Genomic DNA, 16371 nt, shown 5'->3' with positions numbered 1-16371 from the left:
TAATCATAACGTTGAAGGTGGTGGTATCCAGTAGTAGCAGCGAATTGTCTTATTTTTGTGAAATGACTATGTTGGTTCGTGTCACATTTATGGAAGACCTTAAAAAAACAAACTAGAGATACGTATCTTTCATTCTAGAATCTATGATTAATCCGACTCACTGGGAGACAGTCGGAAAAGAATTTAAAATGAACCACATGCCCCTTGAGTAAGACCGCAATCAATGAAAATAAATCAGACTGGTGTTGCAGCACGTAGTTGTTGATAGTAGAAATAATAGCAAAGATTATCTTACATATAGCAGAGTGAGTGTTAAGTGGGTTTTCCACTTTCAAAAGCGTGAAAACAAAGAAGATTAGTTGTAGTCACACAACTTTTGCAGCGATACGGAAGGAATCGACTTTCTAACCTCTCGTAACCTGTGACGAAGCATGGTTGCAATACTTCATTTCAGAGTCAAAACTAGTAAGTATACAAAGGCGACATTGAAGCTTACCTTCGGCATGAAAAGTCAAAACCACGTTCTGGCCTCTACTTTCTTTAGAGAATTTGATTGGTTTGATTTGAGGTTTCACGTCCCTTTCAGCAGCTAGGCTATATGAGACGGGACCTACTGCTTAACGTGGAATCCGAATCACATGAGCTCCCACCGGAAATCAAACCCGGGTCTCCTTTCTTTAAAGAAATTTAAAATAAATATTGTATCTCTGTTTTCTTATAGAACTATCACTCTTGATCTCTATAGTAAAATGTTGAAAAGAGAAAGTAAACCATGTAATTCGTTCCAAGGAGAAAGTTATTTGACTAGTTTTTCGTTTGTTCCTTCCAGCACAATACTTACCATTACAGGATGCTTTGACACTAGAAATATTATGAGAATCTCCAGTGGTGTTCTACTTCATTCTCCTTGTAGCTCAAATTAAGCGCTATGAGACTACCATCTCTTCGGAGCTTCTCCAGCGCTAGAACAATGTATTGCAGTGGCACACAGAAAAAAATAGGATGGTATGTGATTTCATTGTGTTCGATAAATAATCTGTAGCACACCTTTCTGTTCATATATGAACGCCCCACTTATCTTACTTTCGATTAAGTACCGTGATTTTATGAAATGTATTAGACACATTTCGAATAAATTTTCTTAAAAAAAAAAAAATTACGTTATATGTAAATATTAAGTACTCATGAAACAATACACAATTGTGATTCAAAGTGATTATTGGGATTTTTTTTTTTTTTTACTTTCTAGCAACAATTGCCACGTGGAAAATATTTATATAGTTACCTAGTAAACAATAAATTATCGAACCGTTTTCAGTTTAGTACGCGTTCAAACTATATAAACGTTGTACATTGAATAGAAGCCATCATTCTCTAAGTATCCTTCATACAATGTACTGTTCAACTTTGTAATTCAGATTTCGGCGCCAGGTGAAAACCATGGAATAACTTCTTATGTAATCGCAGACATTCCTCACCAGAAGGGCTGGTTAGAAGGAGTATAGCGAATCTCTTTTAGGATATGCTGTCTCAGTGACTGAAATTTTAGTAGAAACGTCATTGCTTTGAAGGGTACCGGCGCCGGCTCTGAACTTGGCAACATTAGTAATACGACCTCACTGGATGTGACAGCACCGAACAAGACTATTGAATAGGACAACTAAGATCGAGGCGACGCCGCAACTACGACATGCAAATTGCTCCACAACCGAGCTACTCTTAAAAGCGAAATATCCACGGTCGCTTTATTCACTAGATCATGCCTGTATCTAAAAGTTAATGTGACTTTTATCCTAATTGTGACGTAACCCGAATTTGACGTAGCATAACTCATGGAGCATGAAAAAAAAAAAAAAAAAAAAAAAACCCTATGGAAAATAGAGTACCTAAATTTAAGGAACCCGACTATGCATCAAGGATTCATTTCTTGAATTTTGCTGAAATGTTGGATCTCAGGTTAGCAAGCACTGGAGGAAGGTCATTTGTTCCATTTGGAAAGAACATGAGGTAGATGAGCCTACATTAGAAGAGATCTGAAATTGAATCTTGGTCTAATTTCAGTCATTTTGTCTGATTCTACTGCAGATCTTGCCATATGATTTATTTTTTTTTAATTTTTTTTTCCGAGAAATAAAGTAGTAAGGAAGATAAGATTTCAAGACCTTTCATCGAGTTCCATGCTAGATCGATAATTCCGAGAGCCGAACAATCAAACTTTAATCTTGATCCGCATTTTTTATGAGTCTGTTGTATGGTGATTTGGATCCATATTCATTATTCTAGGACTTCCGAATTCATTCTTTTGATTTCGAATTTCTGCAGACCATCTGTTGACGCATTTTATGACAAGGAAGACACGTCTCTTAAATATAATTGGATGATCTATCTAGGGAAGTCCGGTAAAATTTCATGAAATCTCGTTCTCTTGTGCCTCATAGAATAAATTGAAAATAGCATTACTTGATGTCTTCACAAATATTTATGTAATTACTATTCCTTTAATAAAATAAAATTACTGTAATATGTACAAATAAGAATCAAAATTTACTAATATAAAAATCATGACACAAACTTGAGATAGTCTTATATACATTGATACGTAAAAACAAACAAAAAAAATCAAAAAGGAAACGCTAAAATTCAACGATCAATGGTATAGGGTTGTTAGCCGAAAGGGAACATTTACTTGCTTCAGTGTTTGATTCTTGTTTAGAAAATCTGTGCTAAATACGAATCTAATTAAAGCAGTGAAAACTGTTAGTCTATGGTTGGATTGGTTACAGGCACGTAGCCAGGATTTCGTGAAGGGAGGGGGGGACGTGACATGAAACACTGAAGGCCCAATCAATCTAAACTACTTTACTATCAACATATATTGGTTTGTTAGGATAATAAAATGAGGATATGTTGATAAGTATTTTAATAACAAACTACGAAGAAATCTCGAGTAAAATAATAAAAAAACTTATTAAAAATGATTTTACAATATTTACGTTCTTTCTCTGTTCATTCAAACATAACAATTTTCCTTTCATTACGACTTCAACTATTATAAAACGTACTTATTCACTATTATAAAAAATACACTCATGTCCAAAATGATTGTCGCATATCTATGACTGTCTTCTTGTAAGAATATAATTTGATAATGATTTTGCAGGGTACTTTTAATACTGACACCATGTGTATAATCAGGAAATGTATAGACCCTATTTGTGGTAAATTTCATAGAAAAAGAATTATAAATACGAAAATTAGACTGAGTAAAACGAAATGTTGCTAAATGGACAAGAAAGTTTTGTTTTATTGTTCTTATTTACTGCTCTTTTGACATGAAATTTACCACATAGGCCTACTTGTCTTTGCCGATTATACACATACTAACATTATAAGAAATGCCGGGCGAATTCGTTATCAAATTGTACTCCTACAACATATTTATAGACATGCGACAATAATTTTGGACATGAGTGTACAAACTTAATAATGTCTTGTAAAATATTTTACAATATCTGCGTTCCTTTCGCTGTTAAATCAAATGTTAACAGAACTTTCTTTTCACATAAATTTTTGTTTTATTATTCCTTCAACTACTGTCTGTTCCAAATGACAGGTTAAAGGAGTAGTAGAAAATTGTTTTTGAAATAACATGTTTAATACTGCAAGAATGCGATGACGAAAAATTATGATCAAAAATGTCCACGCTGTTACACAACCGGCATTATGCTTTCAGAAGCTTGAAATCTTCCTGACTAGTAGCAGAAATTCTAAGAATTGCATAACTTCCGGAAATTTCAAATTCCCTGACTATTTCAGGATATCCCATTCACCTCGCCACCATGTATTGCAAGTAATACGAATCTCCTCATAAGAAAGAATAACCAAAAGCTTTTTGTAGTTTTAATTTTTAACGCCGATTTTTCTTTTTCTCATCTCATTTCGTTTTATCCTTAATTTTTTAAATTTCTGGTCTAGAAGCGGGGGGGGGGGGGGAAGGGTCCGGAGCCCCCGGACCTTCCCTTTGGCTACGTGCCTGTTGGTTATAAAATAACCGATTTGAATATTTTGGTAGTTATGCTGTTAGAATCCTGAGGTTGATATTTGTTGCCTGCATTCAGGCAGTCTATTCTCATCAGCCAAAATATTATAACTACCTGCTACTTTCTGAACGAAGTACTTAGATTGACGTAAGAGGCATGGGGCAAAGCAGAATCGCTCGTCGAATGAGGAAGGCCAGCGATATATGAGTTCGGTACGAGCCTGATTCAGATGGCTAGACGGCTGGGAACGAGCATCTTGAAAACAATGCGACTTGTTGGGTGTTCACGAGCTACTGTGGCTAGTATCTTCCAAAGGCGGGAAAAGGTCAGTGAAACCAGCATCAAACTACAAGACATGGGACAGTCACATTTTATTACAGTTGTTAGACGTCGTAGATTCTCGAGATGGGCACAATAGAATAGGGCATAAGCTAAGGCAGTAGACAAAGCACGAGTGTGTCTGAACACACAGTTCACCGTACCCTGTTAAGACATGGGCTTCTGCCGCCGACGTCCTAAACGTTTCCAATGTTAACCGCACACATCTGCACAGCATCGTCAATTACAACTGGAATGGATATATGCCCGTGGTCACTGGACCGCCGAACAGTTGCACAACGTTGCATGGTCCAATGTATCACGATATTGCTCTCATATTGATGGCCAGATCAGAATCTAATCTTTCAGGGAAACAGCTCTTCGAGACGTGCGCTGTAGGACGACGACAGGCCGATGCTCCATTATGATCTGGGAGAACATCATCCACGAGTCCGATAGTGGGTAAGGAGGGCACCGTGATGCCTCCTAGGTATCGGTGGGTTATTCCTGATGTGACTCCCATTCATATGGGACACATTTCAAGCTGGCAGTGGCATGCAGAATAACGTTCCTTGTTACAAGGCACCGTTGTGCTTCAATGATTCGAGGAACATAGTGGTGAATTTCAGTTGCTGCAAAAGCCTCCAGAACTTACCCAATCTTAACGCAAGCGGTCCCGGGTTCGATTCCCGGTGGGAAGACTGTTGAAAAAGTGTAAAAACTTTTACAGGCCAGCCATCCTGAGTGAAGTTTTCGTGGACCAGGCAAATGCATGGATGGTACCTAGCATACAGGTCCAGGCCGCTTCCTTCCTTCCCTTTCCTCGGATAGTGTGATCGCCGAGAGACGTGATCTCTCATACGGGACAGGCTAACATGGCCATAGATGCTGAAAGCCCAGGAATCTAATTCCTAATCCTAATCCCAATCTTAACCCAATTGAAAACCTTTTAGATGAAATGTTTGTTAGACTTTATATGCTCGACGGCTTTTATCATTGAATACAAGGAAAACGCGACTCTTTGAGCCATACTTCGAATCCGGTATAGTCCGTTGTCTATGTTTCTGAACCTATTGAAGTGCAGGGTTGTGCGTCACAGTGAGAGATGGCCTCTTCCTTGGTGCTCGATCGAAATGTCCATTGCGTGAAGTTAACTTCGCAACAATCTTTACAAAATTAGTTTATGTGAACATGCATTCACATACTGCAGCATTTCCTGTTAGGTTTGAAAATTATATTTATTGATCGTCACGTGATATTCATCTTGTTTAGATTCGTCTTGCAGCCACTGTTCTGATATTTTTCATTCACTCGCCTGTTAGACCGATTCTGTGCAGACACGTTGGTCAATCTGTTTTGATACAACAACAACTCTTGTAACTTCATTTTCGGTGCGCCTAATCACAATTGCTCTGTTTGCCTTTCCGGTACAACTTTGCTTGGACCCACCTTTACAAGCTGGCACATTCGCTCCAGTTAATTGCAATTGTCTTGTATCAGTGGTGATGGGCTACATTTAATCACATTACCATCAACGCCATCTATGACAATATAAATGGACAAATGTTAATTCTATAAGTTTTTTGTCCGGTGATTTATTTATGATTTATATAATAAGTTAAATCTTTTCAGCTGGTGTGTTGGTAGAAGACCTCTATATTTATGCATTATCAGCTTCAGAACATGGTAGAAGGTGGCGAAAAGGATTTACAGTTTTCCTAACTCCAAAGATAACTTGGGCCTGCATCCCATGGGATAAGGACCTCCTAAAATTAATTGAAAAGAAATGCACAGTAAGTTTATTACTTTTTCATTCTTTTATTTATAAAATAATGTGTGTTTAAATCAGCTCATAACCTTAGACCGAAATGTTTTCGAGATAAGTGGGCTAAAGGTATTTACTTTTAAAAGGGAAAAATTAAATGAAATCTTCCAGTTTTACGTCCCACGGTTATGCCGGTTAGCTAAAGGTGACAGTTGTTAAGGGCTTCTCTTTAGATAGTTCCCATGTAAAGGGCTTTTTTATGTTTAAAGCTGGATGACTATGCGTAGTCACCTAAAGTTACCACAATGAATATACTTTCAAATTTCCAGCACATGAGAGATGGGTGGAGGAAATATTGACACCTGTATTTCCTTAACAGATATAAGATAATCTGCTTAACAATAAATAAATAAATAAAAAAAAACTCTGATTAGATTTCATAAGAAATTTGACACCATTAAGCCAAAATGAAATTATTTAGGTAACTAATTTTAATCTTCTTTTACAGAAATCAACATCCTCCTCCTACGTGAGTTTATAGTTTATAGTCGTTTGGCCCTTTAACGACTTCCCCTGGTTATGGCCTTTATAATTTAATTTTATTTGCCATCCCCTTACCAGAGGATCTTTTATTATCAGATAAAATTTTAAATGAAGACTGAGAAAGAGTGTTTACAGCCTCCTCTGGACCCGGCCAAGTGGCACATCTGAAAGAAAGATAAGCAAGTATACAAGAGTACTCACCTCTGCCTGCCTTCGGGAACTTGGACATTTAAAAGATTACAGCTCGAAGATAGACTTATGAATATTTATTTTATTGAACACTAAATTACTAACAAACACTATACGATCTTTTTATACACAAAAACTGATCTTTGTAAAAAAAAAAAAAAAAAAAAAACGAATCGATTGATCATAATGTGTATGAAGATATATATATATATATATATATATATATATATATATATATATATATATATATATATATATATATATATATATATATAGATAGATAGATAGATAGATATAGATATATATATATATATATATATATATATATATAGATATAGATATATAGATATATTCTTAAGAATTTTAATTTTTCACTGTAGGTAGTCCTCTTCTCTTCCGGAATTAGGTTTTGTTACTTCGGGAAGATCCTACTGCTTTTTATGTCTTTCTTGTATTAGTTCTCTGGGCTATGTAATTTTCTATCTTCAAGATCATAGATCTTTCCACCTTTCATTTACTAGGTTAGCATGATTCTTATTTATTATTATTATTATTATTATTATTATTATCAAGGCGTTTATAGCGAAGCCCTTTTTGCCCTGAGATTTTGTCGTCTTGTTTATTAGGAATTAACAGTCCCGAACGAACACAATATGAAACACAACAACAGGCTAGTGGGTACACTGTTCATTACATTTTTACATGATTCAGGTTTTACGTTAATTTACTAGTTGAGTTTTACTAGCGGGTATTAAGCAAAATTAATTTTTTGAACAGTGACGATAATTAATAGTAATTGATAGTTATTATTATTATGATTATTGTTTTTAATAGCGATACACTCCGTTGAGTTTTTTGCGTGTCAATTAAAGCACTAACTATACATTATTTGGGCCGCAGTTTATAAATAGAACTGAACTCAGCTTCCAATGAGAATGACCATGTACTTGAGTTGAACGGATTTGTGGTTAACCAAAAACTAATTGTTTACCCCTTGAGTTTTAGTATTTACTTTTGCTGGTTGTTTTTTAAAAGTTGTAGAGACTTTTTCTACTTTCATTGTTTTTGGGGTGGTTGACCCTTTTTTGTGCTGTGCCACCCGCGTTGAGCCGGCGACATTTTGACAAATTTGTAAATGATTTAAAATTTACTTACTGTCACTCCATTTTCTGTGTTTATACGTACACTTAGTTTATTCACACACCCCCAGTATGCTTTTTATACCAAACAATTATTACAATTTTATTAAATCACGATTTTATATTTTGTTTACTAGTTGTGGAGACCCGTTAGGAATCTCCAAGCAGACGTTTTGTGTCTCTGGTGTTTAGTGCACTCTAATGACAGGTTTTAAAATTATCTTCTAGCAGGCGGTAAATGGTGGACCTGTCTGCTTTCGTTTTTACTTTTACATTTATTTTTGAATTGGCTATGAAATGTTTACATACAACAAATAACTACACATACAGTAAAGTATATAAGTAATTTACTTATTTTTTTTTAGATTCTTGGAGTTATTTTTGAATTCTAGGCGAACAAAAGAAAAAAAAAACTTTCAGGAGGCGAGTTGTCTGATCAACCCTCTCTCAGACATATCACTCACCGCCATCCAGGAGTGGCTGAGAAAAATCTTTTCGACTGAATTGAAAGCATGCGGGAAACAAAATACCGATGCAGGGCCGCGTATTACATTTTTCTTAACTTGTATCGAAATTTCCAAGAACATTTTAATATTAAATATTAATAATAATATACCCTTTAAATGTGGTACTCCTAACATACAATCCATGTTTTTTTTTTTTTTTTTCTGTCAGGTGTGTGAAAATACAGGTCAGATCGAAAATCTAACACCTATTATAACAAAAATTTAGCTTTAAGGTGTATACTCATAAACAATAGAATGAGTTTGGAAGTAACTATAGTTGCTGGTCAATGCTTTTAACTTTATTTTATTTCTCTGATTTCTATTCCACATAGAATATACGTTATAAACCTGCTTCTTTTTGGGCTTGCCCCCTACTTTAGGCTAGCAACTATGTTAGCTCAAAGATTATTGAACTCTTGGCTTCTAGTATTATCCCGGTGTGTGATGCGAAATTTACAATTTTGTAAAAAGGAGTGTTGTTTTTGTAATACGTTTGGATTCTAATATGAATAACCTTTTTGAATGTAAATACTTTCATTAATACATATTTATATATCTGAATTATCGTAATATAATTAAAAATTATTACTTAATTTGGCTTTTAAATTATATTAATATGTATATGTAAATTACTATATTTACATTTTGATATGCAAATCGCAGTGGTGGAATGAAGAAAGTGGGACGACTTGAAAAAAAAAAAAAGGATAAGATTTGTGGCTAACAAAAACTCAAATCTCGTTACAACACGTAGGTATAAAACTATATAATAAATCACTAAAATATGTGAAACAAATACCAAATTTGCAGTTTAAAATTCATTTTAAATTATTGTAACATAATCATCTGTTTTGAAGCATAGAATAGTAGTTTAATCAATTTTTTTTTTTTTAATATAAGAAAAATTAAAATTTCCTTTCTGTGTCGCGAACACTGGCGGATCCACGTGGGGGGCGGTGGGGGCGACCGCCCCCCCCAAAGGTCTTCTACTTCCAGCATGTATCGTTTGGAAATACAAATATTGTCTTTTCCCGGACGATCCAATGTATGTAACAAGCCTAGTAGAGTATAATCAAAATGTGTGATACTTAATGGTACTTAATACAAACATATTTGAATTGTGAATACTTCTGTCCCTAGTTCCTTGGGACGGTTACCATAAACCGCAAACGAGAGAGAATGATTCATACGTTGAACGAACAGCTGTAGGAATAAGGAAAGACGGCTCACTCTATGAACTAAAAATTATATTTTAAAATTGTGTCCTAGAAAAAAATGTGGGGATGGAATTCAAGACCTGAAACTTCAATTACCTTTACCTTGAATAAAGAGAAATATAGAATATTCAGCGCTTCTTACTGTAAAGCTCTCTAAATCTGAGATGAGACTTTTAGGTTGGTGATTGATTGATATGTATTTACGTCGTTCATCAAAAGTGATGCTTTACAGAACAAGAACCAGAGTTTAAAGTTGGATCTGAACCACTGTAGTGCGTTCGATGTTCACTCACCGGGTATCAAACCACAAACCTCATGCATCAAAGATCAAAGGTACTCTCGCTAGATAATACATCAACAAAGAACTGTGACTTTTGAGGTTCAACACGGAAACATTCATTGTGACTTTTAATGGTATTTCATCTTTTCTTGGGAAATAATACAAGCTACAAGCTGTTGTGGTCCTGATCTTCGCACAGGCCAAACCACTTAAACTAGAAACTTGAAATTCGGATAGTAGATAGGATTTGTGATCTAGGATACCACTAAGGAAGGATTTTTGGTAAATTCAAAGAAAGGAAGGGGGAAAGGGGTGGAAATTATTTTAATAAGATGGTCATCACTCCAAATCCCTTAAGGTTAGAGACTTGAAATTTGGATTTGGATTTCTCATTTAAAGGAATTTGACACGCGTTTCAACATTTTTTGATACTTTAGTAAAATGGGAAAAAGAGGTGGAAAGAAAAGGGGGCGGGGATTGCAATTATTATAATAAGATATCTAAGAATCTCTGTAGGTTAGAAACATGGAATTTGATATATGGACTTCTCACTTAAAACAATTCAATACATATTTCAGCGTTTTTGTATTCTTCTTCTTCTTCTTCTTCTTCTTCTTCTTATTATTATTATTATTATTATTATTATTATTATTATTATTATTATTATTATTATTATTATTATTATTATTATTATTATAAGATGCCTATATTTCGGGATTATTTACGGCTAGATATATGAAAGTTGCTAGTTTGATTATTCATTTAAAATAATGAAATATGGATTTGAGCATTTTTTGCCACTTAACGTAGAAGGGTAAAAACAGAGGTGAGGGTTCACTAAAATGTTTGTGAGGTGTTTGAATTTCGTGACAGCGTTTTAGCTCAATCCAATTCTATATGAAAGACACAGAAGGGAGAACGCGAAATATTGTGCCACAGTACCACGTAGAAGCATTTGCTATATTGCGCGAAGCCGTATTCCGAACAAATTGGGGGACTGGGAGCGAAATCCCACCTAAGCGAAGGCTACTATAATATACTTTTATTGTTGTCGTAAGCATAACTATAATTATACATGTTTCTAAATGCTGCTTGTAAGAAATTACCTACCTAATAGAGCCAATTTCCAGCCCCGTGTTCCTAATCTGGTCTAATGCGCTTTTTTTTTTTTTTTTTTTTTTTGTTTACATACTCCATTATACTACTGCAAAAGCGGAGCATTCGGACAAAATACCCTATACGGTGCTCATGGCCCCAGGTTCGATTTCCGGTAAGGGTGCATTTTAACGAAAAAGGTGGTTCGAATTCCACTATAATCAGTAAGTGCATGTCTTCTTTAGCCGTCATGTCATTACCGTGGAACGTTAAACTCAAGCAACAAATCAAAATACCCTATGTACTGAGGTCTATACTTTTGTAATAATGTCCTGTATTTGTCTTCTTGCTCTCTCCTGTTTAAGTAGAAAATTCCTGCATGTACCAGAAATTGAATTCCTTACACATTCATCTTTAAATACAGCAATTGAGTACAGTTGGAAGCTTTTCTTGAGAAATGAACAATTCCATGGGTGTCAGAGTTTATCAGTCAGTGACTCCCCAACTGCTCGTGAATCCTGGGTTCTATACCAATCATAGAAATGTTTTCTTCACCTTTGATACATCAGAAGATTTTGGTACGATTTATATAGCCGCAATCTTAACACGCACTTAAGAAAATGTCAACAATGTTGACAAACTGAAATCATGGTGAAAAACAAAACGTAACGGAAATTCAACACCTTGCCCTCAGGAAATGTTATTCGCATAGCGACAGAGATCAAAGATGATGTCCCTCTCAGAGAGGCACTGAAAAAAAATGTCATGAATACGGATCGACGACCGGAACATACCCTCTCATTCTATTGGATAATGAAATAGAAACAAAGGGAAGCTATATTTATATACACAGAGGAGAAATGGGACAGGCTTCGTGGCAGATAACAGATGACAGGATAAATACCATCGTCAATATAGCACTTTCTTTTGTGTAAGTACTGTCCAATACAGCGCATCTGATAAATCGCGGTGACTAAGTGTGAAGTGAATTATGATACCGCCACGCCTCCGAAACGGAAGTGCGTATTTTATTTAAATCTAGAGAAAGAAATAATTTCATTTTTTAAAAAAACTTCCAAATTCGGGTCATAAAATATAATCTGGGAATCAAGTTTACATCCCCCTCCAGCCCCGGATTCATCAGTGTCCCATTTTTCCAAATTGAAATCCTGGTCACTTTGAGGCTATGCTCATCTTCCAGGAAGCGAACCGCCCCCTCCAAATGATTCTTCTGGATCCGCTAGTGGTCGCGAATATATATTACGTACAAACGGCAGTTGTTGAAACGTTTTGTATCGCGTGACGAAGATATGAACTCAAGAGTTCTTAAAACGAATAATTAATTGAATACATAAATTACCCCAATCGTACTTGCTTGAAGTTCCTATTGCATTCAATAAGTCAGGTTTACTAACTTGGGAGGTCCAATGTTGCCATCTCATCAAGATGCTCATTATGGGGAGGGGGGATGAACCAATTAATTCCGAGTGTGCTAAGCATAAATTATTTATCAGAGTGTAGGAATAGACATAGCTAAGAATCACTAATTTTAAAATATCCGCGTGTTGCCCTTTGTCCACACGTCTGGGAACAAATACACGATTCGTTTCCGCACGTAAATTGCACAACAGACTGCTCGGGACGCACACGATCCTTAGAAGAAAAAACCCTTCTTTAGACAACGAACACCTCTTTGTGTTTTATTGACTTCTCCCTTGTTGCCAACACCCAATCAATACCGTCTCCAGCCAGGTGCCAAGCTTCCAGCATCTCTCGCCATGTCCGTAAGGTCTGGGTTTGTTAGTTACTTCTTTCGCTTCCATAAAACAGGACAAATATTACTTTTTTCCATCTACTGACGGGACGACCTGGACACGTTCCGGAAATGGGACTGTCCTGGTCAAAACGGAACGTATGGCCACCCTAATCAGGTGAAATCTCTACTACTAAAGGGGAAAGGGCATGGTATACTTATATGTGAATATGAGGAGATTAGTGGTACTAAAAGAATATACCAATCAAAGCTTAAGTTTCAGTCCCTAATTGGATTTTCTGTTTAAGAAACCTATTTAATTGAAGTCTAGTCAAATTGATGTTCTTAAAAGGCACTTTCCAGAAAATAAAATAGACAAATAAAAATTTGAGTCTATGGGGAATTATTCCGTCATTTTTCTGGTTCAACTTAGGAAACTTTTGTATTATCTCCAGCTGGAACGATTGATCTAGCTAGTATTGCTAAGACACAACAGTCGTGATGTTCTGTTAAATGTTATTTCGTCCGTCTTGCACCGTCTCATTTCCTTGAAGTTTCGAATGACTCAGGACTCTATAGTTATTTCAATTATCAAACTAAATCACATTTTATTGTTTATATAGATTAGCATAGTCATTAAGTATCTTCGCCTTAACTAAGAATATTTTTATTTATTTATTGTATTTTGGGTCTTTGACTTAATGTTGGATAAACTTCGTAAGCATAGAAAACAAACCAACCCAAAAGAATAAGAAAATTACAATAGTTTTTTTTTTAATTTTTTTTTTACTTTTATATAAGCGCATATTACACGAAAATAAAAACCTTATCTCCTAAAATAATAATAATAATATAAAAAAAAAACTATTCTTTAAAAGGCGGTATCAGTTTCGTGTGCACTTTTCTCAAAATATTGTAAAAATTAAAGAACAATATTAAAATTTCTCTGTGGGATTTTTCTAGTAAGTACAAGATATTAACCAGTAAACTAGTCAGTGTCGTTTAGATGGTTACTTCGTTTCAGTCTACAACATCGTAATTGATTTAAAGACAAATTTTGTTATGTTTTTATTTTATTTTATTTTTATTTCTTTGTTTGTTAAAGTGGCATGCATATCAACAATACATACTATTTCTGTAAGTAATATTGTCTAATAAATAATTACAAAGAAATTTTAGCATTATTCTTCAATTTCCGTAATAATTTAAAAAATGGCGAAATAGATTAAGCATCATTAAAGTTTTCATGTTACTTACGCGAACTACTCGTACGCATAATAAAGAAAATAAACAATTTTACGTACCTTTGCGTAATTTTATTCATTTTACTCGTAATATTTCGCTCACTTTTGCTTCTGTGGAAGAGTTCGCCTTTTGAAACTTAAATCAAGTGGGAATTCACATGTTGCTTATTTAATCTCTTCCTTTCAGAAGTGAGCGAAGTATTAATATTAAAATAAAGCTACGCAAAATTAACATTATTTATTTTCTTTATTAAGCATCCTTAGATTTACCAATCCTATACTTTTTAAAACCCTTTTATAGTAGAAAACTAGTAGTGAACTGTGTAAAATGCAATGAGCAGCGAAGGTCGAAATTCTTTGGTGGAAGAGTTAGCAAGTGTTTGGTTGCTTTACTTCAACGCATTCTCACCAGAACAGACATCGTGAAATGAGTCAGTCAGTCAGTCTCTCTCTCTCTCTCTCTCTTTTTCCTCTTTTTCTTTATCCTACTGTCTCTCCATGCATTTAGTTGTTCATGTGCATTTATTGTCATTCTTGTTAGTTTCAACGTCATAACACTGAACGTCATATTTTAATGACTTAATTTAAACGATAGTTTGTTAAACCTAAAGAAATAAAAAAAAAAAAAAAAAGGTAAATCTTCGTTAAAATTCAGGAAATCCGAAAGTGAAGATCAAACCAGCCAAGAGAATACTAGATACCAAGTTGTTATTTTTCGTTAGAGGTATGGTAGTATTTTATTAACGTTTTTGATTCTGAAATTATTTGATTCTCACACGTATTATACGCCATGATACTTACCTTCCAGATAAATATTAAACCCAAGCATTTGTATTATGTAAATTCTATTTTGGAGCGTCTTGTACATTTTTATAAAATCCATCATACTTCTTAACTATGTTACCGTGGATCTGCGTAGTATTAATTCTGGTTCTGGAGCTTTCTTGAAATATGTAACAAGTTTCATGCTTAACTTTTTAATTTTTACTTATTTATTTACGTCCTTCAGTTCAAATTAAGAGTGGTCTGACTTTCTTGATGTAGGTGAATGCTCTGGTGCTTAGTTATTTATTTGTCGTAATGTAATTAAATGTCTACAAACTTAAATTTACTTGAAACTTTTAGTATTCTTTCACACTTGATAATGGTAGTTGTGGCCGAAAACCTTGAGCGTAAAGTTTTTCGTTGTAATATGTTCATTTTCCCTTGAAGACAAGAAATATTTCCTGTTTTATTCTGTTTCAGAATGTGAAATGTTTATGCATACTATGCATACAAGCAAGGCTGTCACCGATAGCAGTGAATACTGTAATTAATTTGAAAAACAAATACCCAGTGGTGGATTTCAATTGTGATTTTCTGCTTCAGCATCCAATTTATTTAGATCAGAAAATACGTCATCTTTCTATGTCATTACAAGGAGAAGTTGCAAGGTATTTTTTATTTCAATATTATATATTCTTGTGTGAGAGTGAAACTATATTCACCCCTGTTGCTTTAATTACATGGTGTGCAAGTTTTCAGATATAACTGTTTGGTTCCTTTACTCAGGACAAACGGAACTATTAAGTTAGATATTTGTTAATATAAAAACTGAGCTGTTCGTAAATTATAATGAATAATTTAATAAGCCAAAGTAGTTCGTTACACTTGCAGAAATCGTGATTTTATTTTACATATATATATATATATAAGTCACTCATTATTTACTCAAGAAAAAAGTACTGATTATCCCTCTGTTCAAAATCTCCCAATACTACGTTCAAGTTCTTGCAGAACTTCCCTTTTGGTATGTTAAGGAAGGTACAAGTAGAGGAGGAGGTAAGAATAATTACAGAGACAATATTCCGAATCATCAGTGTGAAAACACATTAAAGTTCAATACAACGATAATACATAGAGCGTGTTCGATAGTTGTGCGGTTGTTCTTCTATGTACTTTTCTTAACATACCAAAAGAAGAGCTCCGCAAGAACTATAAACCTCATATTTAAGATTTTGAACAGACGGATGGTTAAGTAGTGCTTTTACTTATTAAATGAATATTAACAGTTATCGTTGTACAACAATCTGGATAAAATACATTAATTTTCTTGAGCAGCTTCGACTGTAGAGTTCTCCGAATGCTAGTTGGGCGTGTCATTATAAAGCTTAAAAACTGGAGTTTGGTAACAGTGTGAAGGTAACAGTAGCAGTTTGGTAACGGTGTGTACCTGTAGAAATAATACATTATCTCAGGTATAGATTATATATTTCAATTTTATTTTGGAAATGGTATACGCA

General features: G+C 34.6%; 1 protein-coding gene across 3 annotated transcripts in view; it reads left to right on the top strand.

The window, feature by feature from the left end:
• LOC145692130 (uncharacterized) overlaps nucleotides 1–16371 on the top strand; it is a 66241-nt gene that overhangs the window by 34383 nt on the left and 15487 nt on the right. For all 3 annotated transcript variants that reach the window (XM_081767428.1, XM_081767430.1, XM_081767432.1), the window contains exons 3-4: nucleotides 5991–6151; nucleotides 15335–15522. In XM_081767428.1, coding sequence (XP_081623554.1) covers nucleotides 5991–6151; nucleotides 15335–15522 — 349 coding nt within the window. The remainder of the gene's footprint in view (nucleotides 1–5990; nucleotides 6152–15334; nucleotides 15523–16371) is intronic.

The sequence above is a fragment of the Thermobia domestica genome, chromosome 1 (genome assembly GCF_964235325.1).
Source record: "Thermobia domestica chromosome 1, izTheDome1.hap1.1, whole genome shotgun sequence".
NCBI lineage: Eukaryota > Metazoa > Arthropoda > Insecta > Zygentoma > Lepismatidae > Thermobia > Thermobia domestica.
Note: the sequence above shows the minus strand (reverse complement) of the source record. Positions and strands in the feature narration are given on the sequence as shown.